Source organism: Somniosus microcephalus, chromosome 28, assembly GCF_052327205.1.
Source record: "Somniosus microcephalus isolate GS21.2 chromosome 28, FLI_Smic_1.0, whole genome shotgun sequence".
In the NCBI taxonomy this organism is placed as follows: domain Eukaryota; kingdom Metazoa; phylum Chordata; class Chondrichthyes; order Squaliformes; family Somniosidae; genus Somniosus; species Somniosus microcephalus.
Window position 1 is genome coordinate 38625740 of NC_141014.1, and position 25743 is coordinate 38651482.

General features: G+C 51.0%; 1 protein-coding gene across 1 annotated transcript in view; it reads right to left on the reverse strand.

Annotated features, from left to right (window-relative positions):
- LOC147099630 (arf-GAP with dual PH domain-containing protein 1) overlaps nucleotides 1-25743 on the reverse strand; it is a 90298-nt gene that overhangs the window by 17647 nt on the left and 46908 nt on the right. The window contains exons 4-6 of the mRNA XM_085969892.1: nucleotides 20961-21043; nucleotides 7488-7600; nucleotides 4517-4663 (exon numbers count right to left, since the gene is read on the reverse strand). Of these exons, the coding sequence (XP_085826018.1) occupies nucleotides 4517-4663; nucleotides 7488-7600; nucleotides 20961-21043 (343 nt within the window). The remainder of the gene's footprint in view (nucleotides 1-4516; nucleotides 4664-7487; nucleotides 7601-20960; nucleotides 21044-25743) is intronic.

A 25743-nucleotide genomic window follows, 5' to 3' on the forward strand; every position in this document is an offset into this window, starting at 1 on the left:
GTACTGAGGGAGCACCGCACTGTCGGAGGTGCCGTCTTTCAGATGAGACGTTAAACCGAGGCCCCGTCTGCTCTCTCAGGTGGACATAAAAGATCCCAGTGCACTACTTTGAAGAAGAGCAGGGGAGTTCTCCCTGATGTCCTCTCCTGGTAACTCAGCTGAGTGTTCAAGATCCCTTTGACACTGTTTGAAGAAGAGTAAAGAGTTGTCCCGGTCTCCTGGCCAACACTCCTCATAGAATCATAGACATTTACGGCACAGAAGGAGGCCATTTGGCCCATCGTGTCTGTGCCGGCTGAAAATAAGCTCTCCCACCCTAATCCCACTTTCCAGCTCTTGGTCTGTAGCCCCGTAGGTTCCGGCACTTCAAGCGCACATCCAGGTACTTTTTAAATGTGAATAGGGTTTCTGCCTCTCCCACCCTTTCAGGCAGTGAGTTCCAGACCCCCACCACCCTCTGGGTGAAAAAAGTTCTCCTCAACTCCCCTCTAATCCTTCTACCAATTACTTTAAATCTCTGCCCCCTGGTTATTGACCTCTCTGCTGAGGGAAATAGATCCTTCCTATCCACTCTATCTAGGCCCCTCATAATTTATACACCTCAATTAAATCTCCCCTCAGCCTCCTCTGTTCCAAAGAAAACAACCCCAGCCTATCCAGTCTTTCCTCATAGCTAAAATTCTCCTGTCCTTCAACCAAACAACTTTATGAATAAATTGTTCGGTCATCTCATTGCTATTACGAACATACAAAATTAACAGGCAGTAAAAGACCAGCTGGTCCATTAAGCCTGCCCCACTCTCATGATGGCCCGAGCATCACCCCAGCCATGTAATCTCCTGGGACAGGCAAAAAAAACAGAGAAATACTAAGAGCCAATAAGGTGAGGAGGAATCTCCTGAAGTTCCTCTCCAAACCCCTCGGGTATCATTGTTGGTGGACATCCCTTACTTAGAGTAACTACCAAGTCTGCCTTCATGACCATGACTACAATCCAAAAACTAATTTGTGGTGTACATGGATTTCCAAAAGGCGTTTGATAAAGTGCCACATAATAGGCTTGCCAGCAAAGTTGAAGCCCATGGAATAAAAGGGACAGTGGCAGCATGGATACGGAATTGGCTAAGTGACAGGAAACAGAGAGTAGTGGTGAACGGTTGTTTTTTGGACTGGAGGAAGGTGTACAGTGGTGTTCCCCAGGGGTCGGTTCTAGGACCACTGCTTTTCTTGATATATATTAATGACTTGGACGTGGGTGTACAGGGCACAATTTCAAAATCTGCAGATGACACAAAACTTGGAAGTATAGTGAACAGTGAGGAGGATAGTGATAGACTTCAAGAAGACATAGACAGGCTGGTGAAATGGGCGGACACGTGGCAAATGAAATTAATGCAGAAAAGTGCGAAGTGATCCATTTCGGTAGAAAGAATGAGGAGAGGCAATATAAACTAAAGGGTACAATCCTAAAGAGCATGAACAGAGAGACCTGGGGGTATATGTGCACAAATCATTGAAGGTGCAGGGCAGGTTGAGAAAGCGGTTAAAAAGACTTATGGGATCCTGGGCTTCATGAATAGAGACATAGAGTACAAAAGTGTGGAAATTATGATGAACCTGTATAAAACACTGGTTCGACCCCAACTGGAGTAATGTGTCCAATTCTGGGCACCGCACTTTAGGAAGGATGTGAAGGCCTTAGAGAGGGTGCGGAAAAGATTTGCGAGAATGATTCCAGGGATGAGGGACTTCAGTTACGTGGATAGACTGGAGAAGCTGGGGTTGTTCTCCTTGGAGCAGAGAAGGTTGAGAGATTTGATAGAGGTGTTCAAAATCATGAGGGGTCTGGACAGAGTAGAGAGAGAGAAACTGTTCCCATTGGCAGAAGGGTCGAGAACCAGAGGACACAGATTTAAGGTGATTGGCAGAAGAATCAAAGGCGACATGAGGAAAATGTTTTTTACTCAGCGAGTGGTTAGGATCTGGAGGCAGATTCAATCACGACTTTCAAAAGGGAGTTGGATAAGTACCTGAAGGAAAAAATTTGCAGGGCTATGGGGAAAGGGCGGGGTGAGTGGGACTAGCTGAAGTGCTCTTGTAGAGAGCCGGCACGGGCTTGATGGGCCGAATGGCCTTCTTCCATGCTGTAACCATTCTATGATTCTGTGATTCTAACTCATTGTGTGAACTGCATTGAGACCTTCCAATGTGAAAGGTCCCTATACTTTGGCCACTATACTAGTTGGTCTCCCGTGTCGTACCTCAGGAGTAGTCTCGGGTCTGGAGCACGGTTCAGTGCCCAGATGGAGTTGTGTCTGAAGGAGAATGGTGACTTTGGAATGAACTTCTAAAGGAAATTTCCCTGGATTGGCAGGGTAAAACCCCCAGCTCCTGCCCTTGGAGTGAGGTCAGGTAATAGCAAGATCAAAAATCCCCAGCGGGAAATGGTTAAGCATTTTAATACCTTTGAAACTTGGCAGACACATATTAGATATGTGAATGTACATATTGCATAGAATATACAGCATAGAAACAGACCATTCGGCCCAACTAAGTAGATTGCGCCGATACTCTCTGGAGTTTAGAAGAATCAGAGGTGATCTCATTGGAACATACAAGATTCTGAGGGGGATTGACAGGGTAGATGCTGAGAGGATGTTTCCCCCTGGCTGGAGAGTCTAGAACCAGGGGTCACAGTCTCAGGATAAGGGGTCGGCCATTTAGGACTGAGATGAGGAGAAATTTCTTCACTCAGAGGGCGGTGAATCTTTGGAATTCTCTGCCCCAGAGGGCTGTGGAGGCTCAGTCATTGAGTATATTCAAGGCTGAGATCGATAGATTTTTAGACTCCAGGGGAATCGAGGGATATGGGGATTGGGCGGGAAAGTGGAGTTGAGGTCGAAGATCAGCCATGATCTTATTGAATGGCGGAGCAGGCTCGAGGGGCCGAATGGCCGACTCCTGCTCCTAATTCTTATGTTCTTATAATCTTAACTAGTCTGTGCTGATGTTTATACTCCACAGCAGTCTCCTCTCATATGTAAGTGTATAATATAATATAATGTGAGTATATGTATTTAAGGATAGATATAGATGGAGAGAGAGAGAGAGGGAAATGTGATTAATTTTAATTGCAGGGAAACTAAGAGGCATAGGAAATTCATTAAATTAGGACTATGTGGGATGAATTAGTCAATCTCTTTAATAAAGCATCTTATTCCCTCAGGTAGGGTTGATCTGACTTGCAGCCTTTAACTCTGCTTTCTAATGGGCCTAATTTGTTGATATAAATTGAGTCCAATTAGCACAAATTCCCAATAAATATTTCAAGTCTTACAACTTACGTTTTGTTTTTAAATTCACCAAGGAATCTAGAGAACTATCTCTGCTGAACCTCAGCTCATCCAAGCCTCTGCTGCCTGAATCCTATCCCAACTCACCCATCACTCCCGTCCTTGCTGATCTACGTTGGCTTCCAATGTCTCCAAATAAAAAATGTTCATCCTTGAGTTTACGTCTCGACATTGCCGTCCCCCTCCTGATCTGTAACCTCCTCCCGCCCGACAGAACTCTTTATTCTTCAGATTCTGGCCTGTTGTGCCTTCTCCCTTCCCTTTTGCCTGACCATTGGTGGCCGTGTCTTCAGCCGTCTGGGCCCTAAGCTCTGGAATTCCCTCTCTGTTTCTTCGCCTCTCTCTCCTGGAAACATAGAAGATAGGAGCAGGAGTAGGCCATTCGGCCCCTCGAGCCTGCTCCGCCATTTAATGAGATCATGACTGATCATCCAAACTCAGTACCCTGTCCCTGCCTTCTCCCCATATCCCTTGATCCCTTTAGCCTTAAGAAATATATCCAACTCCTTCTTGAATATATTTAATGAATTGGCCTCAACTGCCTTCTGTGGTAGAGAATTCCACAGGTTCACCACTCTCTGGGTGAAGAAATTCCTCCTCATCTCAGTCCTAAATGGCTTACCCCTTATCTTTAGACTGTGACCCCTGGTTCTGGACTCCCCGACCATCGGGAACATCCTTCCTGCATCTAGTCTGTCTAGTCCTGTTAGAATTTTATAAGTTTCAATGAGATCCCCTCTCATTCTTCTAAACTCCAGCGAATATAAGCCTAATCGACCCAATCTCTCCTCATATGTCATTCCTGCCATCCCAGGTATCAGTCTGTTAAGACGCTCCTTAAAACTCACCTCTTTGCCCAAGCTTTTTGGATAGCTGTTCTGATATCTCCTTCATTGGCTCGGAGCCCAGTTTTGTCTGATTGCGCCTCTGTGAAGCGCCTTGGGATGGTTAAGGTGCTATATAAATGCACGTTGTTGTACGGTTGGCAAATCATACCCACCTTAACTCATCAATGAATATCTCCCACCCACGCTCGCGCAACGGGTACTCAAAACGTACAACGGGAGCACCAGCTCGATATCTGAAGTGAAACTGGCAGCCGCACGGTAAACCTCCGCACAGTGTTGGGGCCGCATCACTATCTGCTCATCCGTCTGGCTCACCTTTCCTTCTTCATGGTAGACAAAAATATTCCGCGTGCTGTTGTCCTTCAGGTACGTGAGCTGAAGGCCATTGGGGTTCCCGATCTTGGTTGGTTGGAAAGTAGCGTTGATGTTGTCCACTTTAATCACAGCCTTGGGCTCTTTAGCCTATGGAGAGAAGCAGGGGGAACGTGACTCTCCATTTTATTGCCAAATCAATGCTAACCAAAGATGCAAAGGATGCATTTATCAGAAGCACAATGTGATGCGAGAAAACTACTGGGCACTTGGTCTGACTATTGAACAAGGCTTTAATCAACTGTTTTTCAACATGGCGGTCTAATTGTGTCCTTCACTAGTTCCTGTTAAAGAATGTCCTGAGCAAGCTGGGCCCATGCCCGAGTATTTATACTCTCCCTGGACAGCGCCACCAGCAGGCCGCCCAGTATTACTTCATAAGCCATTTCCACGTGAATGACAAGATTCATGTCACAATGTACAAGTTCAAGGATGGGCCACTAATTCATTACATACAGAATGGTCCTCCCAATCTCCGTAACCTCCTCCTGCCCTACAACCCTCGGAGATCTCTGCGCTCCTCCAATTCTGGCCTCTTGTGCATCCCGCACTCCCTTCGCTCCACCATTGGCGGCCTTGCCTTATGTTGCCTGGGCCCTAAACTCTGGAATTCCCTCCCTAAACCTCCCTCTCCTCCTTTAAGATGCTCCTTAAAACTTACCTCTTTGACCAAGCGTTTGGTCATCTGTCCTAATACCTCCTTATGTGGTATCAATATTTCATCTTGGGGACGTTTTACTACTTTAAAGGCTATGCAAATATAAGTTGTTGTTGTGCCCAAGGAAGAGTAAGGCGGTGCCTTAAGGGCAGGAGGACGGAGAGAATGATAAGTGTGGGACAATGCCAGTAACAGCGGCTATAATTGGACCATCGTGTTGTCAGTTCCTGTATGCCGTTCTCATTCATTCTTCTGTTCAAGGAACTATGACTCAACTATTTTCTTTTTAAGTAATGAGGGAAGTAAAGGCTACATCATCTTCGAAATAATTCAGGAAGAAAGAACTTGCATTTCCACAGCGCCTTTCACAACCTCAGGATGTCTCAAAGCGTTTTCCGGGCAATGAAGTACTTTTTGAAGTGTCGTCACTGTTGTAATGTAGGAAGCGCGGCAACCAATATGCGCACAGCAAGCTCCCACAAACAGCAATGTGATAAATGACCAGATCATCTGTTTTTAGTGATGCTGGCTGAGGGATAAATATTGGCCCCAGGCCGCCCCAGCCCTACTTTGAAATAATGCCATGGGATCTTTTACGCCCACCCGAGAGAGCAGACGGGGCCTCGGTTTAACGCCTCATTCTAAAGACGGTCCCTCCGACAGTGCAGCGCTCCCTCAGTACTGCCCCTCCGACAGTGCAGCGCTCCCTCAGTACTGCCCCTCCGACAGTGCAGTGCTCCCTCAGTACTGCCCCTCCGACAGTGCGGCGCTCCCTCAGTACTGCCCCTCCGACAGTGCGGCGCTCCCTCAGTACTGCCCCTCCGACAGTGCGGCGCTCCCTCAGTACTGCCCCTCCGACAGTGCAGCGCTCCCTCAGTACTGCCCCTCCGACAGTGCAGCGCTCCCTCAGTACTGCCCCTCCGACAGTGCGGCGCTCCCTCAGTACTGCCCTTCCGACAGTGCAGCGCTCCCTCAGTACTGCCCTTCCGACAGTGCGGCACTCCCTCAGTACTGCCCCTCCGACAGTGCGGCGCTCCCTCAGTACTGCCCCTCCGACAGTGCAGCGCTCCCTCAGTACTGACCCTCTGACAGTGCGGCGCTCCCTCAGTACTGCCCTTCCGACAGTGCAACGCTCCCTCAGTACTGCCCCTCCGACAGTGCGGCGCTCCCTCAGTACTGCCCCTCCGACAGTGCAGCACTCCCTCAGTACTGCCCCTCCGACAGTGCAGCGCTCCCTCAGTACTGCCCTTCCGACAGTGCAACACTCCCTCAGTACTGCCCCTCCGACAGTGCAGCGCTCCCTCAGTACTGCCCCTCCGACAGTGCGGCACTCCCTCAGTACTGCCCCTCCGACAGTGCGGCGCTCCCTCAGTACTGCCCCTCTGACAGTGCGGCGCTCCCTCAGTACTGCCCCTCCGACAGTGCGGCGCTCCCTCAGTACTGCCCCTCCGACAGTGCGGCGCTCCCTCTGTACTGCCCCTCCAACAGTGCAGCGCTCCCTCAGTACTGCCCTTCCGACAGTGCAACGCTCCCTCAGTACTGCCCCTCCGACAGTGCGGCGCTCCCTCAGTACTGCCCCTCCGACAGTGCAACGCTCCCTCAGTACTGACCCTCTGACAGTGCAGCGCTCCCTCAGTACTGCCCCTCCAACAGTGCAGCGCTCCCTCAGTACTGCCCTTCCGACAGTGCAACGCTCCCTCAGTACTGCCCCTCCGACAGTGCGGCGCTCCCTCAGTACTGCCCCTCCGACAGTGCAGCACTCCCTCAGTACTGCCCTTCCGACAGTGCAACGCTCCCTCAGTACTGACCCTCTGACAGTGCAGCGCTCCCTCAGTACTGCCCCTCCGACAGTGCAGCGCTCCCTCAGTACTGCCCCTCCGACAGTGCAGCGCTCCCTCAGTACTGCACTGGGAGTGTCAGCCTAGATTTTTGTGCTAAAGTCTCTGGAGTGGGGACTATGAACCCACAACCTTCTGACTGAGAGGTGAGTGTGGAATGTCCTGAGGTCGTGAGGGGTGCGGTACAAATGGAAGTTCTTTTGCTCACGACTTTTGTGCTGAAATTATTCTGTGTGATGTGAGCAATGAATGTGTTACCCCCGTTAATGAAACCCGCACCATGCATGGAACAACAGACCCTCGGACGGGTTCTATTGGGCTCCTCCACATTGTGTCACAGTCCCTGCCAGCCCCCCGCCCCCTCCCCCAGGCTGGATAATTCAGTCAGGATGAAACCCTTTAACAAGGCTAAACCTACGTCGATCTTTGCAAAGTACTTCAGCATTCCATCGGCCTCTGACAGAACAAACTTCCGATTCAGGAACTGTCCATTGTCCCGGCCGCGTTTCCATAGAAACCCTTCTCTGTAACCTGTGGCAGAAAACATATGGCAACAGGAGTATTAGTTCACGTGACAGCAAACCAATATTCCAACAGTGATTACACTTTAAAAATACTTCATTGGCTGTAAAGCGCTTTGGGACGACCTTTTAGTTTTATTTTTACATTCATGGGATGTGAGTGTCGCTGGCGAGGCCCAGCATTTATTGCCCATCCCTAATCGCCCTTGAGAAGGTGGTGGCGAGCCGCCTTCTTGAACCGCTGCAGTCCGTGTGGTGAAGGTACTCCCACAGTGCTGTTAGGGAGGGAGTTCCAGGATTTTGACCCAGCGGCGATGAAGGATCGGCCGATATATTTCTAAGTCAGGGTGATGTGTGACTTGGAGGGGAACTTGGAGGTGGTGGTGTTCCCATGCGCCTGCTGCCCTTGTCCTTCTAGGTGGAAGAGGTCGTGGGTTTGGGAGGTGCTGCCGAAGAAGCCTTGGTGAGTTGCTGCAGTGCATCTTGTAGGTGGTACACACTGCAGCCACGGTGCGCCGGTGGTGGAGGGAGTGGATGTTTAAGGTGGTGGATGGGGTGCCAATCAAACGGGCTACTTTGTCCTGGATGGTGTCGAGCTTCTTGAATGTTGTTGCAGCTGCACTCAGCCAGGCATCAGGTCATGAAAGGCGCTATATAAATGAAAGTTTATTTCCTTTTAAAGGGGCGTTGCATTACTAGTGTGTAAAATTATGCTCCCTCCACAAGAGACATGCTTTGTGATCTCTTTAAGGTGTAGGATTTTCTGTAGAAGCTTTATCGATGAGGGGAAATCATTGGGGAACAGGCTAAAAGTTTCTGGGTTCATTTTGCAGTTTGCACTCTTGTCTGGGGCATCAGTAGAGGTGCTAAATCTAGTCTCTGTGCCCTGGACAGGGAGGTGAATAAGCCAGGGTTCCTCCTCCTGATTGCTATCCTGTGACTGCAGCTGGGAAATGTGTACATGCGCGTGAGTACGGGTATGGTGCGCGCACGTGTGCATGCATGTGTACGTGCGCGTGTTTATGTGGACGTGTGTGCGTGTTCGTGTGCACGCGTGTGTTTGTGCATGTCTGTATGTATGTGTGGGCGTGTGTTTAAACGTGCACACGTGTGTATGATTCTGAACCCTAACCTCAGAAGGTGCCCCCTACTGCCCCAATGTGGCATTTGTTTTCCACTTCCTACACCAGCCATTCTGTCGCCTCTCTGACTGAGAATGCCATCTAATACTGAATTAGAGACTGTTTGGTGATATAGTCGCATGCCCAACAACAACTGGGCTGGGACTGCCTCATTCATTTCACATAGGACCCTTACTGCTTTACTCTGTATCTAACCCGTGCTGTACCTGCCCTGGGAGTGTTTGATGGGACAGTGCAGAGGGAGCTTTACTCTGTATCTAACCCGTGCTGTACCTGCCCTGGGAGTGTTTGATGGGACAGTGTAGAGGGAGCTTTACTCTGTATCTAACCCGTGCTGTACCTGCCCTGGGAGTGTTTGATGGGACAGTGTAGAGGGAGCTTTACTCTGTATCTAACCCGTGCTGTACCTGCCCTGGGAGTGTTTGATGGGACAGTGTAGAGGGAGCTTTACTCTGTATCTAACCTGTGCTGTACCTGCCCTGGGAGTGTTTGATGGGACAGTGTAGAGGGAGCTTTACTCTGTATCTAACCCGTGCTGTACCTGCCCTGGGAGTGTTTGATGGGACAGTGTAGAGGGAGCTTTACTCTGTATCTAACCCGTGCTGTACCTGCCCTGGGAGTGTTTGATGGGACAGTGTGGAGGGAGCTTTACTCTGTATCTAACCCGTGCTGTACCTGCCCTGGGAGTGTTTGATGGGACAGTGTAGAGGGAGCTTTACTCTGTATCTAACCCGTGCTGTACCTGCCCTGGGAGTGTTTGATGGGACAGTGTAGAGGGAGCTTTACTCTGTATCTAACCCGTGCTGTACCTGCCCTGGGAGTGTTTGATGGGACAGTGTAGAGGGAGCTTTACTCTGTATCTAACCCGTGCTGTACCTGCCCTGGGAGTGTTTGATGGGACAGTGTAGGGGGAGCTTTACTCTGTATCTAACCCGTGCTGTACCTGCCCTGGGAGTGTTTGATGGGACAGTGTAGAGGGAGCTTTACTCTGTATCTAACCCGTGCTGTACCTGCCCTGGGAGTGTTTGATGGGACAGTGTAGAGGGAGCTTTACTCTGTATCTAACCCGTGCTGTACCTGCCCTGGGAGTGTTTGATGGGACAGTGTAGAGGGAGCTTTACTCTGTATCTAACCCGTGCTGTACCTGCCCTGGGAGTGTTTGATGGGACAGTGTAGAGGGAGCTTTACTCTGTATCTAACCCGTGCTGTACCTGCCCTGGGAGTGTTTGATGGGACAGTGTAGGGGGAGCTTTACTCTGTATCTAACCCGTGCTGTACCTGCCCTGGGAGTGTTTGATGGGACAGTGTAGGGGGAGCTTTACTCTGTATCTAACCCGTGCTGTACCTGCCCTGGGAGTGTTTGATGGGACAGTGTAGAGGGAGGTTTACTGTGTATCTAACCCGTGCTGTACCTGCCCTGGGAGTGTTTGATGGGACAGTGTAGAGGGAGCTTTACTCTGTATCTAACCCGTGCTGTACCTGCCCTGGCAGTGTTTGATGGGACAGTGTAGAGGGAGCTTTACTCTGTATCTAACCCGTGCTGTACCTGCCCTGGGAGTGTTTGATGGGGCAGTGTAGAGGGAGCTTTACTCTGTATCTAACCCGTGCCGTACCTGTCCTGGGAGTGTTTGATGGGGCAGTGTAGAGGGAGCTTTACTCTGTATCTAACCCGTGCTGTACCTGCCCTGGGAGTGTTTGATGGGACAGTGTGGAGGGAGCTTTACTCTGTATCTAACCCGTGCTGTACCTGCCCTGGGAGTGTTTGATGGGACAGTGTAGAGGGAGCTTTACTCTGTATCTAACCCGTGTTGTACCTGCCCTGGGAGTGTTTGTTGGGACAGTGTAGAGGGAGCATTACTCTTTATCTAACCCGTGCTGTACCTTTCCTGGGAGTGTTTGATGGGACAGTGTAGAGGGAGCTTTACTCTGTATCTAACCCGTGCTGTAGCTGATTGCTTTAACGTGTATTCTTGGGATGTGATTGTTGCGTTGCCGGCAGGGCCAGCATTTATCGCCCATCTCTAGTTGCCCAGAGAAGGTGCTGGTGGGCCTTCTTCTTGAACCGGTGCAGACCGCGTGGCGATGTTGCTCCCACTATGTGGTCGAGTAGAGAGTCCCAGGGTTTTGGCCCAGTGACGATGAAGGAACGTGTGATAGATGTCCTAGTCGGGATGGCGTGTGACATGGAGGGGAACTTGGAGGTGTTGGTGTTCCCACTGATTCAGCACTGACCAGGGTTTGAACCTGTTGGATTCAGATAGACACTCTAATCCAACTGGGCCACGTGGCGATGAGGCTTGTGTGGGCTCCTCGGCACCTCCTTCATGTCCAGTCTTTCACCCAGTACAAGTCGTAGTGAACCCACCCTTAACTTTAGATCTGTATAAACTGCTGCCTCTAATTTATGGTTGGAACCAGATAAAACTCGATAAGAACACTAACAAACCTTCTTTTTTTTGAAAAAAGGAACTGAACTTTGGGATGACTTTGCCACACCCTGAGCCTGCTGATAGGGTTTGGTGAGTGGGTGTTGTCTGGAACATGTCGCCTAAAGGGTGTTTAGGTTGGAAAGGAATGATTTGCTCTCAGCATCCAATTTGATTTCATTTTGACCCAGGGTCACTGCTTTGCAGTTTTAATTCAAAACTGAACAGAATAGCGTAAAGAAATCCCCAAAACACTGGTCAAACCCCCCAAATCCCATTCAGTCACTAAGAACTGGTGGCCCTGATTGGTTCCCTGGGCAGGGCTTCTGATTAAAATATCTCCACTCCAGTAACCTCTTACAACTTGTTGCTACTTCAAGGGTTTTGATTCTTCTCCATCCTTCACTTATTTCCTCTTTGTATCCTTGTCCCACCAGACCAAACCAAACCATGAAGGTTGAGAGACTGTAAAGATATCTCCCTGAGAGCGAAGGGCTGAGAGACACCAGTCAGTGTACAGATATCTCCCTGAGGGAGAGGGACTGAAAGACACCAGTCAGTGTACAGATATCTCCCTGAGAGAGAGGGACTGAGAGACACCAGTCAGTGTACAGATATCTCCCTGAGAGAGAGGGGACTGAGAGACTCCAGTCAGTGTACAGATACCTCCCTGAGAGAGAGGGACTGAGAGACACCAGTCAGTGTACAGATATCTCCCTGAGAGAGAGGGGACTGAGAGACTCCAGTCAGTGTACAGATACCTCCCTGAGAGAGAGGGACTGAGAGACTCCAGTCAGTGTACAGATACCTCCCTGAGAGAGAGGGACTGAGAGACTCCAGTCAGTGTACAGATATCTCCCTGAGGGAGAGGGACTGAAAGACACCAGTCAGTGTACAGATATCTCCCTGAGGGAGAGGAACTGAGAGACACCAGTCAGTGTACAGATATCTCCCTGAGAGAGAGGGACTGAGAGACACCAGTCAGTGTACAGATATCTCCCTGAGAGAGAGGGAACTGAGAGACTCCAGTCAGTGTACAGATACCTCCCTGTGAGAGAGGGACTGAGAGACACCAGTCAGTGTACAGATATCTCCCTGAGAGAGAGGGACTGAGAGACACCAGTCAGTGTACAGATATCTCCCTGAGAGAGAGGGGACTGAGAGACTCCAGTCAGTGTACAGATACCTCCCTGAGAGAGAGGGACTGAGAGACACCAGTCAGTGTACAGATATCTCCCTGTGAGAGAGGGACTGAGAGACACCAGTCAGTGTACAGATATCTCCCTGAGAGAGAGGGACTGAGAGACACCAGTCAGTGTACAGATATCTCCCTGAGGGAGAGGGACTGAGAGACACCAGTCAGTGTACAGATATCTCCCTGTGAGAGAGGGACTGAGAGACACCAGTCAGTGTACAGATATCTCCCTGAGGGAGAGGAACTGAGAGACACCAGTCAGTGTACAGATATCTCCCTGAGAGAGAGGGCCTGAGAGACACCAGTCAGTGTACAGATATCTCCCTGAGGGAGAGGAACTGAGAGACACCAGTCAGTGTACAGATATCTCCCTGAGGGAGAGGAACTGAGAGACACCAGTCAGTGTACAGATATCTCCCTGAGAGAGAGGGGACTGAGAGACTCCAGTCAGTGTACAGATACCTCCCTGAGAGAGAGGGACTGAGAGACACCAGTCAGTGTACAGATATCTCCCTGTGAGAGAGGGACTGAGAGACACCAGTCAGTGTACAGATATCTCCCTGAGAGAGAGGGGCTGAGAGACACCAGTCAGTGTACAGATATCTCCCTGAGAGAGAGGGACTCAGAAACACCAGTTCATGTACAGATATCTCCCTGGCTGCAGCACCGTAGACTATATGATTACGGATTTGGACCCATCCTCTTTCAGAGCATTCATAGTCAAACCACAAACAACACTGTCAGATCACAGTCAAATTACTATGTATCTTAAAAAGACAGAAACAAACAACACAGAAACACAACCCAGTAAACTGTACAACACCAAAAAATCGTACAGATGGGCCAAAAACGACACGGAAAAATACCAGAAAGCAATTAGCAATGAATCAACTCAAGCTCTCTTGGACACCTTTCTGGATAACATATACACTCACAATAAAGAAGGCGTAAACCGGGCAGTGAATAACCTAAACAATATTTTTGATAATTTGGCAACAAGGTCAAACTTGAAAGCTCGCAAGAACAAACCCAAAACAAAAAACTATGAAAAATGGTTTGACCCAGATTGCCATAACATGAGGAAAAAACTTAGAAAAATATCAAACCAAAAACACAGACATCCAGAAAACGAGGAATTACGCCTTACTTATTGTCAGACACTAACACAATACAGAAACACACTCAGAACCAAAAAAGAGCAATATATTAAGAATACACTCAGCTCCATTGAGGAATCCATTGATTCCAATTGTTTCTGGGACAACTGGAATACATTACACAAAAAACAACACGACGAATTGGCCATTCAAAATGGAGACACATGGGAAAACCACTTTGAAAAATTATACCAGAAAAACACACTAAGGCCAGAGCAACACCAAATATGCAAAAAACTGGAAAAGCTCGAAATGGCCATAAAAGATAACCAAAACCCGCTAGACTCCATAATAACAGGAAAAGAACTTTTTGAAAAACTCAAGGACCTGCGACCAGGAAAAGCTTGCGGGGCAGACGGCATACTAAGCGAGATGATTAAACACACAGACGATAAAATGAAACTGGCTATCCTAAAACTCTTCAACTTGGTTCTGAGTGTCGGTTACTTCCCTGATATCTGGAACAAAGGACTCATAATGCCCATATACAAAAGTGGGCACAAAGCCGACCCAAATAACTATCGAGGCATCTGTGTAAACAGTAACCTGGGGAAGGTATTCTGTAGTATCATAAACAAAAGACTTATAAACTTCCTTGAGGAGCACAATGTCTTGAGTAAAAGCCAAATTGGATTCCTGCCAAACTATAGAACATCAGATCATATCTTCACCCTACAGACCCTAATTGACAAACACGTTCATCAAAACAAAAGCAAAATCGACGCATGCTTTATAGATTTCCAGAAGGCTTTCGATTCCATCTGGCATGACGGTTTATTCCTGAAACTTATCGAAAGTGGGGTAGGGGGAAAAACATATGATGTAATTAAATCAATGTATACAAACAACAAATGTGCAGTTAAAATTGGAGACAAACAAACAAAATACTTCCCACAGGGGTGGGGGGTGACGCAGGGCTCGCCAATCTCACCGACACTCTTTAATATTTACATAAATGAATTGGCAAAACTACTTGAACAACCTACAGCACCCGGCCTCACCCTATATGAATCCAAGGTTAAATTCCTCCTCTATGCAGACGACCTGGTTCTGCTGTCACCAACTAAGGAGGGTCTACAGCAGAACCTGGATCTGCTGGAGTCGTACTGCCAGACTTGGGCCCTGACAATAAATCCCCAAAAAACCAAAGTCCTTGTGTTCCAGCAAAGATCCAGACATCAGGGACCCAAAATAAATTTCACACTAGGAACAACCAAAATTGAACAAACCACTAACTACACATACTTGGGCTTAAAAATCAGTTCTACGGGAAATTTCAAACTGGCTGTGAATGAACTGAAAGAGAAAGCAAGAAGGGCTTTCTATGCCATTAAAAAATCAATCCAAATAGAAATCCCAATTAGCATTTGGCTCAAAATTTTCAAATCAGTAATTGAACCAATTGCACTCTATGGCAGTGAGGTGTGGGGACCGCTAACACAACAAGAATTTGCAAAATGGGACAAACACCCAATTGAGATCCTACATGCAGAATTCTGTAAAAGTATCCTCCGGACTCAAAGGAAAACCGTAAACAATGCATGCAGGGCAGAACTAGGCCAATATCCATTAATAATCACTATCCAAAAAAGAGCCACCAAATTTTGGAAACACCTAGAAATGAGCAACCCCCAATGCTATCATTACGAAGCCCTGAAATGCCAAGAGAGGACCATAAAGAAGAATACCCTCAGTCAACTAGTCCTGGGACTCAGTGAAGTAACTACTAACACTACTAACAATAACCAGCCCCAGGACAGTGACAGCGTAACACAAAGAATTCGACCCAACACAATCGTCGCTAAGCAAAAGGAAAAATATCTGTCATATTGGGCAGAAACAACAAAAACCCAAAGCAAACTCAATTGCTACTTGGCCCTAAACAGACAATACAACATGGCTGATTACCTGACCATGGTAAAGGATAGCAAACTGAGAAAAACTTTGACAATGTACAGACTTAGTGAACATAACCTGGCGATCGAAAAAGGTAGACACAGGCAGACCCGGCTACCAAGAGAGGACAGGATATGCTCTCACTGCAGTCAGGGAGTGGTGGAGACAGAGATGCACTTCCTCACAGCTTGTGGAAAATATCAGGGCATAAGGGAGAATTTCTACCCAAAATTCACAAAAATATGCCCGGATTTCAGAAATTTGAATGACGACCAAAAACTCCCATACCTACTAGGGGAAGAGAGAAATTGTGTAACACTAGCGGCACACCATGTTACAGTATGCCATAAACAGAGGGACAACCACTAAATATAAGAAAAGAGTATATATAAATTATATGAAAGTATATTTATACACTCAGGGATATATCTGTTTATACGCTGTATGGATAGATCTGTATTTTTGTGAACAAACATGAATGTTTTTCGATGCTTTGGCAACATAAGATGTAACTTGTCATGCCAATAAAGCGATTTGAATTGAATTGAATTGAATTGAGAGGCACTGAGCGACACCAGTCCATGTACAGATACCTCCCTGAGAGCGAAGGGCTGAGAGACACCAGTCAGTGTACAGATATCTCCCTGAGAGAGAGGGACTGAGAGACACCAGTCAGTGTACAGATATCTCCCTGAGAGAGAGGGACTGAGAGACACCAGTCAGTGTACAGATATCTCCCTGAGAGAGAGGGACTGAGAGAAACACATAGATGCCAACCTGGAAATAGGCAAGGGCACCAGAAATGGCGCCAACCCAAAAGTTGCCTGAATATAGACCTGCGATATGTAGTTACACCGAGACTGCAGTGGGACATGGGCTTACCATAAAATAAGCTGCAGGTGTACTCTTCCATTTCTTCACTTGTACAGCAGGAAAGGGACTAAAAGGCTGAAGTGGCTCCAGAATGCAAGGCTTTGCCTTGGGAGGTTGGAATCATGTTGGCCCTCTGTGGCAGACTCAATAATCTGATGCCAACCAAGCAATACTCCCGGGCACTGCTGGTGATTCACAGTCGACCTGTCACTGGGAGTTGGGATCCTTTACAATTGTCTCCCAGATAAACCTTAGGATCAGCCGTGGCTCAGTGGGCAGCACTCTTGCCTCTGAGTCAGGAGGTTAAGGGTTAACGTCCCACTCCAGAGACTGACACTCTCGGTGTAGTACTGAGGGAGCGCTGCACTGTCGGAGGGGCAGTACTGAGGGAGTGCTGCACTGTGGGAGGGGCAGTACTGAGGGAGTGCTGCACTGTCAGAGGGGCAGTACTGAGGGAGCGCCGCAGTGTCGAAGGGGCAGTACTGAGGGAGCGCCGCACTGTGGGAGGGGCAGTACTGAGGGAGCGCTGCACTGTCGGAGGGGCAGTACTGAGGGAGCGCTGCACTGTCGTGGGGCAGTACTGAGGGAGCTCTGCACTGTCGGAGGGGCAGTACTGAGGGAGCGCCGCACTGTTGGAGGGGCAGTGATGAAGGAGTGCTGTCGTGTCGGAGGAGCAGTACTGAGGGAGCGCCGCACTGTTGGAGGGGCAATACTGAGGGAGCGCTGCACTGTCAGAGGGGCAGTACTGAGGGAGCTCCGCACTGTCGGAGGGGCAGTACTGAGGGAGCGCCGCACTGTCGGAGGGGCAGTACTGAGGGAGCGCCGCACTGTCGGAGGGGCAGTACTGAGGGAGTGCCGCACTGTCGGAGGGGCAGTACTGAGGGAGTGCCGCACTGTCGGAGGGGCAGTGCTGAGGGAGCGCCGCACTGTCGGAGGGGCAGAATTGAGGGAGCGCCGCACTGTCGGAGGGGCAGTACTGAGGGAGCACCGCACTGTCGGAGGGGCGGTACTGAGGGAGCGCCGCACTGTCGGAGCGGCGGTACTGAGGGAGCGCCGCACTGTCGGAGGGGCAGTACTGAGGGAGCGCCGCACTGTCGGAAGGGCAGTACTGAGGGAGCGCCGCACTGTCGGAAGGGCAGTACTGAGGGAGCGCCGCACTGTCGGAGGGGCAGTACTGAGGGAGCGCCGCACTGTCGGAGGGTCAGTACTGAGGGAGCACCGCACTGTCGGAGGGGCAGTACTGAGGGAGCGCCGCACTGTCGGAGGGGTAGTACTGAGGGAGCGCCGCACTGTCGGAGGGGCAGTACTGAGGGAGTGCTGCACTGTCGGAGGTGCCGTCTTTTGGCTGAGACATTAAACGGAGGCCCTCTCAGGTGGACGTAAAAGATCCCATGGCCATTATTTCAAAGAAGAGCAGGAGAGTTCTCCCCAGTGTCCTGGGGCCAATATTTATCCTTCAACCAACATCACTAAAACAGATTATCTGGCCATTATCACATTGCTGTTAGTGGGAGCTTGCTGTGCACAAATTGGCTGCCGCGTTTCCTACAGTACATCAGTGACCAGACTTCAAAAAGTACTTCATTGGCTGTAAAGTGCTTTGGGACGTCCTGAGTTGGTGGAAGGCGCTGTAGAAAAGCAAGACTTTCTTTTTTAAACTGGTGCCCTAACGTGCTGGTGGTCCTGACTGGTCAAACTGTGGGGTGGGGGGTGGTTTAACCAGTGATCTGGTCTGGTGAAAGGCATGGTTTCAGCTGGTTAAACGCAAGTGATAACCTTCGCTCACTTTGTGGGGTGAGAGTCTCTAAACCTTAGCTGGGCCAAACTGCGTCCACACCCTCTTGTCTTGGGTAAGAGGGGCTTATCCCGAGAGAGAGAGCGAGAGTGCGGACTTCTCACTAGTTTGGTTTGGAGACTCGGTGACAGGGACAAGAAAAACAAGTCCAACCAACCCCTCCTCATGGGCGGGGCACTGAGAGACAGTAAGCAGTGCAGAGATAACAGGCCTTTCTAAATTTGATGTGGTAATTTTGATGAATGCAGTTCCTCTTTACGAAAACTGTACTAATTTTAGTAATATTGTTCGGCAGCCTGGTTATCTGATAAGACTGTGGCTCAAAACGCTAAATAAAAATGGACAGATATTCAAGGCAATAGGAGATCCTTTAGAGCCATCCTTTGTTCCTTAACCTGTCCCATTACCATCTCCTTTTGCCTTGAATATCTCTTAATGTCTCTTACTCTCTCCTGCTTTCTATCCTATCCCAGACCTTCCCTTTTGTTCTTTCATCCCCTCCCCCATTTCCCAGCCCCTAAACTTGCTTAAGAATCTGTTCCATTTCCTGCTTTTTTCCAGTTCTGACGAAAGGTCATCGACCTGAAACGTTAACTCTGTTTCTCTCTTCACAGATGCTGCCTGACCTGCTGAGTGTTTCCAGCGTTTTTGGTTTTTAATCACAAAAACACAACAGTGGCTTGCTCGCACTCTTCTGGGTCCTAAAACCCTTACAGGCCTCTTTGCTCAGGCTCCACAGATGGGTGAGTTGCTGCAGCCAGCGTTCCATTGAGCCAATCAGAGAAGAGGGTTAAGAGCATAAGAAATAGGAGCAGGAGTCCTGGCCATTCGGCCCCTCGAGCCTGCTCCGCCATTCAATCGGATCATGGCTGATCTGATCTTGGCCTCAACTCCACTTTCCCGCTCTCTCCCCATAACCCTTGACTCCCCTGTAGTCCAAATGTCTGTCAATCTCCGCCTTGAATATATTCAATGACTCCGCCTCCACAGCTCTCTGGGGTCGAGAATTCCAAAGATTCATGACCCTCTGAGGGAAGAAATTCCTCCTCATCTCTGTCTTAAATGGGCGACCCCTTATTCTGAAACTATGCCCCCTCGTTCTGGATTTCCCCCATGTTGGATCCCTGCTCTACGCTGGGTGAGCTAATCTTCTTTTATTTCCGTTTTTCATTCTCGGGATGTGGGCGTCGCTGGACAGGCCGGCATTTATTGCCCATCCCCTGGCCGCCCTGAGAAGGTGCTGGTGGGCATTCTTCTTGAACCGCTGGTGTAGCGGTTTGCTACAACTGAGGGGCTCGCTGGGCCCATTTCAGAAGGCAGGTAAAAGTCAACCAGGTTGGAGTGGGACTGGAGTCACATGTAGGCCAGTGTGATGAAATAACTCTGTGTTCTGGCATTTGTATTGTTGTTGTTGTTGTACTTGTTAATGTCTGGAATGTTCCACCAGTGTAACCACTAATGCTCCTCCCTAGCCCCGCCCCTCTTCTGGAATGTTCTACCAAGGGCTGGGTCGGTGATGAATGATGGTTGCCCTGTGTTAACTTGATGCCATGTTCTTACTTAATAAAAGCCTTTAGTTTTAATCTTTAACCTCATGGATTCAGGCAGTTATTTGGCACATCAGCCAGACCGGGTAAGGACGGCAGATTTCCTTCCCTACGGGGACTTTAGTGAACCAGTTGGGTTTTTACAACAGCTTCATGGTCAGTTTTATTGAGAGCAGCTGTTTATTTCTGGATTAAAAAAAAAATGGATTCAAGTTCTCAAACTGCCCATGGCGGGATGTGAACTCACGATCTCTGGATTATTAGTCTAGTAACATAAGCCACTACACTACCGTACCCCATGCCATAGTAGGGGTACCGTGGTCAATAGGGAGAAGGAAAGCAAGCCAGGGTTCCTGCACCCAATTGCTATCCGGTGACCCCTGTCATGTGGATGGTGGGCCAAGACAGGAACAGACTTGGTTCCGATGCCCTTCATGGCCAAATAGCTTACCAAATCTCTAGAACTAAATGGGGTGGACGAGCAAAGGGATCTGGGAGTACATACACACAAATCACTAAAAGTTGTGACGCAGGTTAGCAAGGCCATAAAAAAACCAAACCAAGCACTGGGGTTTATTTCCAGAAGGATAGAATTGAAAATTAGAGAAGTTATGTTAAACTTATATAGAACCTTGGTTAGACCACACTTGGAGCACTGTGAACAGTTCTGGTCGCCATATTATAAAAAAGGATATAGAGGCACGGGAGAGGGTGCAGAGAAGATTTACAAGGATGATACCAGAAATGCGAGGGTCTACATATCAGGAAAGGATGAACAGGCTGGGTCTCTTTTCTCTTGAAATATGAAGGCTGAGGGGTGACCCAACAGAGGTCTTTAAAATGATGAAAGGTTTTGATAGAGTGGCTACAGAGAGAGTGTTTCCACTTGTGGGGAAGAGCATAACTAGAGGCCATCAATATAATATAGTCACCAAGAAATCCAAGCGGGAATTCAGGAGAAACTTCTTTACCCAGAGAGTGGGGAGAATGTGGAACTCGCTGCCACAGGGAGTGGTTGAAGCGAATAGTAGCGATGCATTTAAGGGGAGGCTAGACAAGCACATGAGGGAGAAGGGAATAGAGGGTTACGCTGATAGAGTGAGATGAGGAAAGACGGGAGGAGGCTCGAGTGGAGCATAAACGCCGACATGGACTGGTTGGGCCGAATGGCCTGTTTCTGTGCCGTATATCCCATGTAATTCTACTTCTACCAAAACTCTAGCACCTGAAGATCGCCTGCTCCAGGTATTGGGGCCCCCATGGAAGTCCAGCACAGCATGAGTCAACACCTTTTGGGGAGGGGGGAATATGAAGAGATGGGTCAAACCGTCGCACTTACCAGTAGCGTATGCCAGCGGTTTATTGGCGTCGATGAAGTCCTTGCGTTCGTACTTCGATCGGATCCACTGCTCTCGCAGGACTCTGCAGCACCCAAAGGAGATCGGTATCAGCAATTCTCATCCTCCTGTCCAAACCGTCCTCCGTCCCACTTCCCCATCATACCCATGATACCCCATCCCCTTTTCCAATATTACTCTCTCCATTCTCTTTCTCATTCTCCATTCACATCCTCTCCTGTCCACATTCCACTCTCTCCGTTCTCTATCCCACCTTTAACTTTCTCCTGCACTCTCTATTCCCCTCCTCTTGGTAGCCCAGTGTGTGACCCAGTAGCCCAGTGTGTGACCCCAGTAGCCCAGTGTGTGACCCCAGTAGCCCAGTGTGTGGATCAGTAGCCCAGTGTGTGACCCCAGTAGCCCAGTGTGTGACCCCAGTAGCCCAGTGTGTGACCCAGTAGCCCAGTGTGTGACCCAGTAGCCCAGTGTGTGACCCAGTAGCCCAGTGTGTGACCCAGCAGCCCAGTGTGTGACGCAGTAGCGCAGTGTGTGACCCCAGTAGCCCAGTGTGTGACCCCAGTAGCCCAGTGTGTGACCCAGTAGCCCAGTGTGTGACCCAGTAGCCCAGTGTGTGACCCATTGGCCCAGTGTGTGACCCGGTAGCCCAGTGTGTGACACGGTAGCCCAGTGTGTGACCCAGTAGCACAGTGTGTGACCCAGTAGCCCAGTGTGTGACCCAGTAGCCCAGTGTGTGACCCAGTAGCCCAGTGTGTGACCCCAGTAGCCCAGTGTGTGACCCAGTAGCCCAGTGTGTGACCCATTGGCCCAGTGTGTGACCCAGTATCCCAGTGTGTGACCCAGTAGCGCAGTGCGTGACCCCAGTAGCCCAGTGTGTGACCCCAGTAGCCCAGTGTGTGACCCCAGTAGCCCAGTGTGTGACCCAGTAGCCCAGTGTGTGACCCCAGTAGCCCAGTGTGTGACCCCAGTAGCCCAGTGTGTGACCCCAGTAGCCCAGTGTGTGACCCAGTAGCCCAGTGTGTGACACCGGTAGCCCAGTGTGTGACCCAGTAGCCCAGTGTGTGACCCAGTAGCGCAGTGTGTGACCCCAGTAGCCCAGTGTGTGACCCCAGTAGCCCAGTGTGTGACCCCAGTAGCCCAGTGTGTGACCCAGTAGCCCAGTGTGTGACCCAGTAGCCCAGTGTGTGACACCGGTAGCCCAGTGTGTGACCCAGTAGCCCAGTGTGTGACCCAGTAGCCCAGTGTGTGACCCAGTAGCCCAGTGTGTGACCGCAGTAGCCCAGTGTGTGATCCAGTAGCCCAGTGTGTGACCCAGTAGCCCAGTGTGTGACCCCAGTAGCCCAGTGTGTGACCCAGTAGCCCAGTGTGTGACTCCAGTAGCCCAGTGTGTGACCCAGTAGCCCAGTGTGTGACCCAGTAGCCCAGTGTGTGACCCAGTAGCCCAGTGTGCGACCCCAGTAGCTCAGTGTGTGACCCAGTAGCCCAGTGTGTGACCCAGTAGCCCAGTGTGTGACCCCAGTAGCCCAGTGTGTGACCCCGGTAGCCCAGTGTGTGACCCAGTAACCCAGTGTGTGACCCCAGTAGCCCAGTGTGTGACCCAGTAGCCCAGTGTGTGACCCCAGTAGCCCAGTGTGTGACCCCAGTAGCCCTGTGTGTGACCCCGGTAGCCCAGTGTGTGACCCAGTAGCCCAGTGTGTGACCCCAGTAGCCCAGTGTGTGACCCCAGTAGCCCAGTGTGTGACCCCGGTAGCCCAGTGTGTGACCCCGGTAGCCCAGTGTGTGACCCCGGTAGCCCAGTCTGTGACACTGGTAGCCCAGTGTGTGACCCAGTAGCCCAGTGTGTGACCCCAGTAGCCCAGTGTGTGACCCAGTAGCCCAGTGTGTGACCCCAGTAGCCCAGTGTGTGACCCAGTAGCCCAGTGTGTGACCCAGTAGCCCAGTGTGTGACCCAGTAGCCTAGTGTGTGACCCAGTAGCCCAGTGTGTGACCCAGTAGCCCAGTGTGTGACCCAGTAGCCCAGTGTGTGACCCAGTAGCCCAGTGTGTGACCCAGTAGCCCAGTGTGTGACCCAGTAGCCCAGTGTGTGACCCCAGTAGCCCAGTGTGTGACCCAGTAGCCCAGTGTGTGACCCCGGTAGCCCAGTGTGTGACCCAGTAGCCCAGTGTGTGACCCAGTAGCCCAGTGTGTGACCCCAGTAGCCCAGTGTGTGACCCCAGTAGCCCAGTGTGTGACACAGTAGCCCAGTGTGTGACCCAGTAGCCCAGTGTGTGACCCAGTAGCCCAGTGTGTGACCCCAGTAGCCCAGTGTGTGACCCCGGTAGCCCAGTGTGTGACCCAGTAACCCAGTGTGTGACCCCAGTAGCCCAGTGTGTGACCCAGTAGCCCAGTGTGTGACCCCAGTAGCCCAGTGTGTGACCCCAGTAGCCCTGTGTGTGACCCCGGTAGCCCAGTGTGTGACCCAGTAGCCCAGTGTGTGACCCCAGTAGCCCAGTGTGTGACCCCAGTAGCCCAGTGTGTGACCCCGGTAGCCCAGTGTGTGACCCCGGTAGCCCAGTGTGTGACCCCGGTAGCCCAGTCTGTGACACTGGTAGCCCAGTGTGTGACCCAGTAGCCCAGTGTGTGACCCCAGTAGCCCAGTGTGTGACCCAGTAGCCCAGTGTGTGACCCCAGTAGCCCAGTGTGTGACCCAGTAGCCCAGTGTGTGACCCAGTAGCCCAGTGTGTGACCCAGTAGCCTAGTGTGTGACCCAGTAGCCCAGTGTGTGACCCAGTAGCCCAGTGTGTGACCCAGTAGCCCAGTGTGTGACCCAGTAGCCCAGTGTGTGACCCAGTAGCCCAGTGTGTGACCCAGTAGCCCAGTGTGTGACCCCAGTAGCCCAGTGTGTGACCCAGTAGCCCAGTGTGTGACCCCGGTAGCCCAGTGTGTGACCCAGTAGCCCAGTGTGTGACCCAGTAGCCCAGTGTGTGACCCCAGTAGCCCAGTGTGTGACCCCAGTAGCCCAGTGTGTGACACAGTAGCCCAGTGTGTGACCCAGTAGCCCAGTGTGTGACCCCAGTGGCCCAGTGTGTGACCCCAGTAGCCCAGTGTGTGACCCCAGTAGCCCAGTGTGTGACCCCAGTAGCCCAGTGTGTGTCCCAGTAGCCCAGTGTGTGACCCCAGTAGCCCAGTGTGTGACCCCAGTAGCCCAGTGTGTGACCCCAGCAGCCCAGTGTGTGACCCCAGTAGCCCAGTGTGTGACCCAGTAGCCCAGTGTGTGACCCCAGTAGCCCAGTGTGTGACCCCAGTAGCCCAGTGTGTGACCCAGTAGCCCAGTGTGTGACCCCAGTAGCCCAGTGTGTGACCCCAGTAGCCCAGTGTGTGTCCCAGTAGCCCAGTGTGTGACCCAGTAGCCCAGTGTGTGACCCAGTAGCCCAGTGTGTGACCCAGTATCCCAGTGTGTGACCCAGTAGCCCAGTGTGTGACCCAGTAGCCCAGTGTGTGACCCGGTAGCCCAGTGTGTGACCCGGTAGCCCAGTGTGTGACCCCATTAGCCCAGTGTGTGACCCCAGTAGCCCAGTGTGTGACCCAGTAGCCCAGTGTGTGACCCAGTAGCCCAGTGTGTGACCCAGTAGCCCAGTGTGTGACCCAGGAGCCCAGTGTGTGACCCAGTAGCCCAGTGTGTGACCCAGTAGCCCAGTGTGTGACCCCAGTAGCCCAGTGTGTGACCCAGTAGCCCAGTGTGTGACCCAGTAGCCCAGTGTGTGACCCAGTAGCCCATTGTGTGACCCAGTATCCCAGTGTGTGACCCGGTAGCCCAGTGTGTGACCCAGTAGCCCAGTGTGTGACCCAGTAGCCCAGTGTGTGACCCCATTAGCCCAGTGTGTGACCCCAGTAGCCCAGTGTGTGACCCAGTAGCCCAGTGTGTGACCCAGTAGCCCAGTGTGTGACCCCGGTAGCCCAGTGTGTGACCCCGGTAGCCCAGTGTGTGACCCAGTAGCCCAGTGTGTGACCCCATTAGCCCAGTGTGTGACCCCAGTAGCCCAGTGTGTGACCCAGTAGCCCAGTGTGTGACTCCAGTAGCCCAGTGTGTGACCCCAGTAGCCCAGTGTGTGACCCAGTAGCCCAGTGTGTGACCCAGTAGCCCAGTGTGTGACCCAGTAGCGCAGTGTGTGACCCCAGTAGCCCAGTGTGTGACCCCAGTAGCCCAGTGTGTGACCCCAGAAGCCCTGTGCGTGACCCAGTAGCCCAGTGTGTGACCCCAGTAGCCCAGTGTGTGGCTCAGTAGCCCAGTGTGTGACCCATTGGCCCAGTGTGTGACCCAGTAGCCCAGTGTGTGACCCAGTAGCGCAGTGTGTGACCCCAGTAGCCCAGTGTGTGACCCAGTAGCCCAGTGTGTGACCCAGTAGCCCAGTGTGTGACCCAGTATCCCAGTGTGTGACCCAGTAGCCCAGTGTGTGACCCAGTAGCCCAGTGTGTGACCCGGTAGCCCAGTGTGTGACCCAGTAGCCCAGTGTGTGACCCCATTAGCCCAGTGTGTGACCCCAGTAGCCCAGTGTGTGACCCAGTAGCCCAGTGTGTGACCCAGTAGCCCAGTGTGTGACCCAGTAGCCCAGTGTGTGACCCAGTAGCCCAGTGTGTGACCCCAGTAGCCCAGTGTGTGACCCAGTAGCCGAGAGTGTGACCCAGTAGCCCAGTGTGTGACCCAGTAGCCCATTGTGTGACCCAGTATCCCAGTGTGTGACCCGGTAGCCCAGTGTGTGACCCAGTAGCCCAGTGTGTGACCCAGTA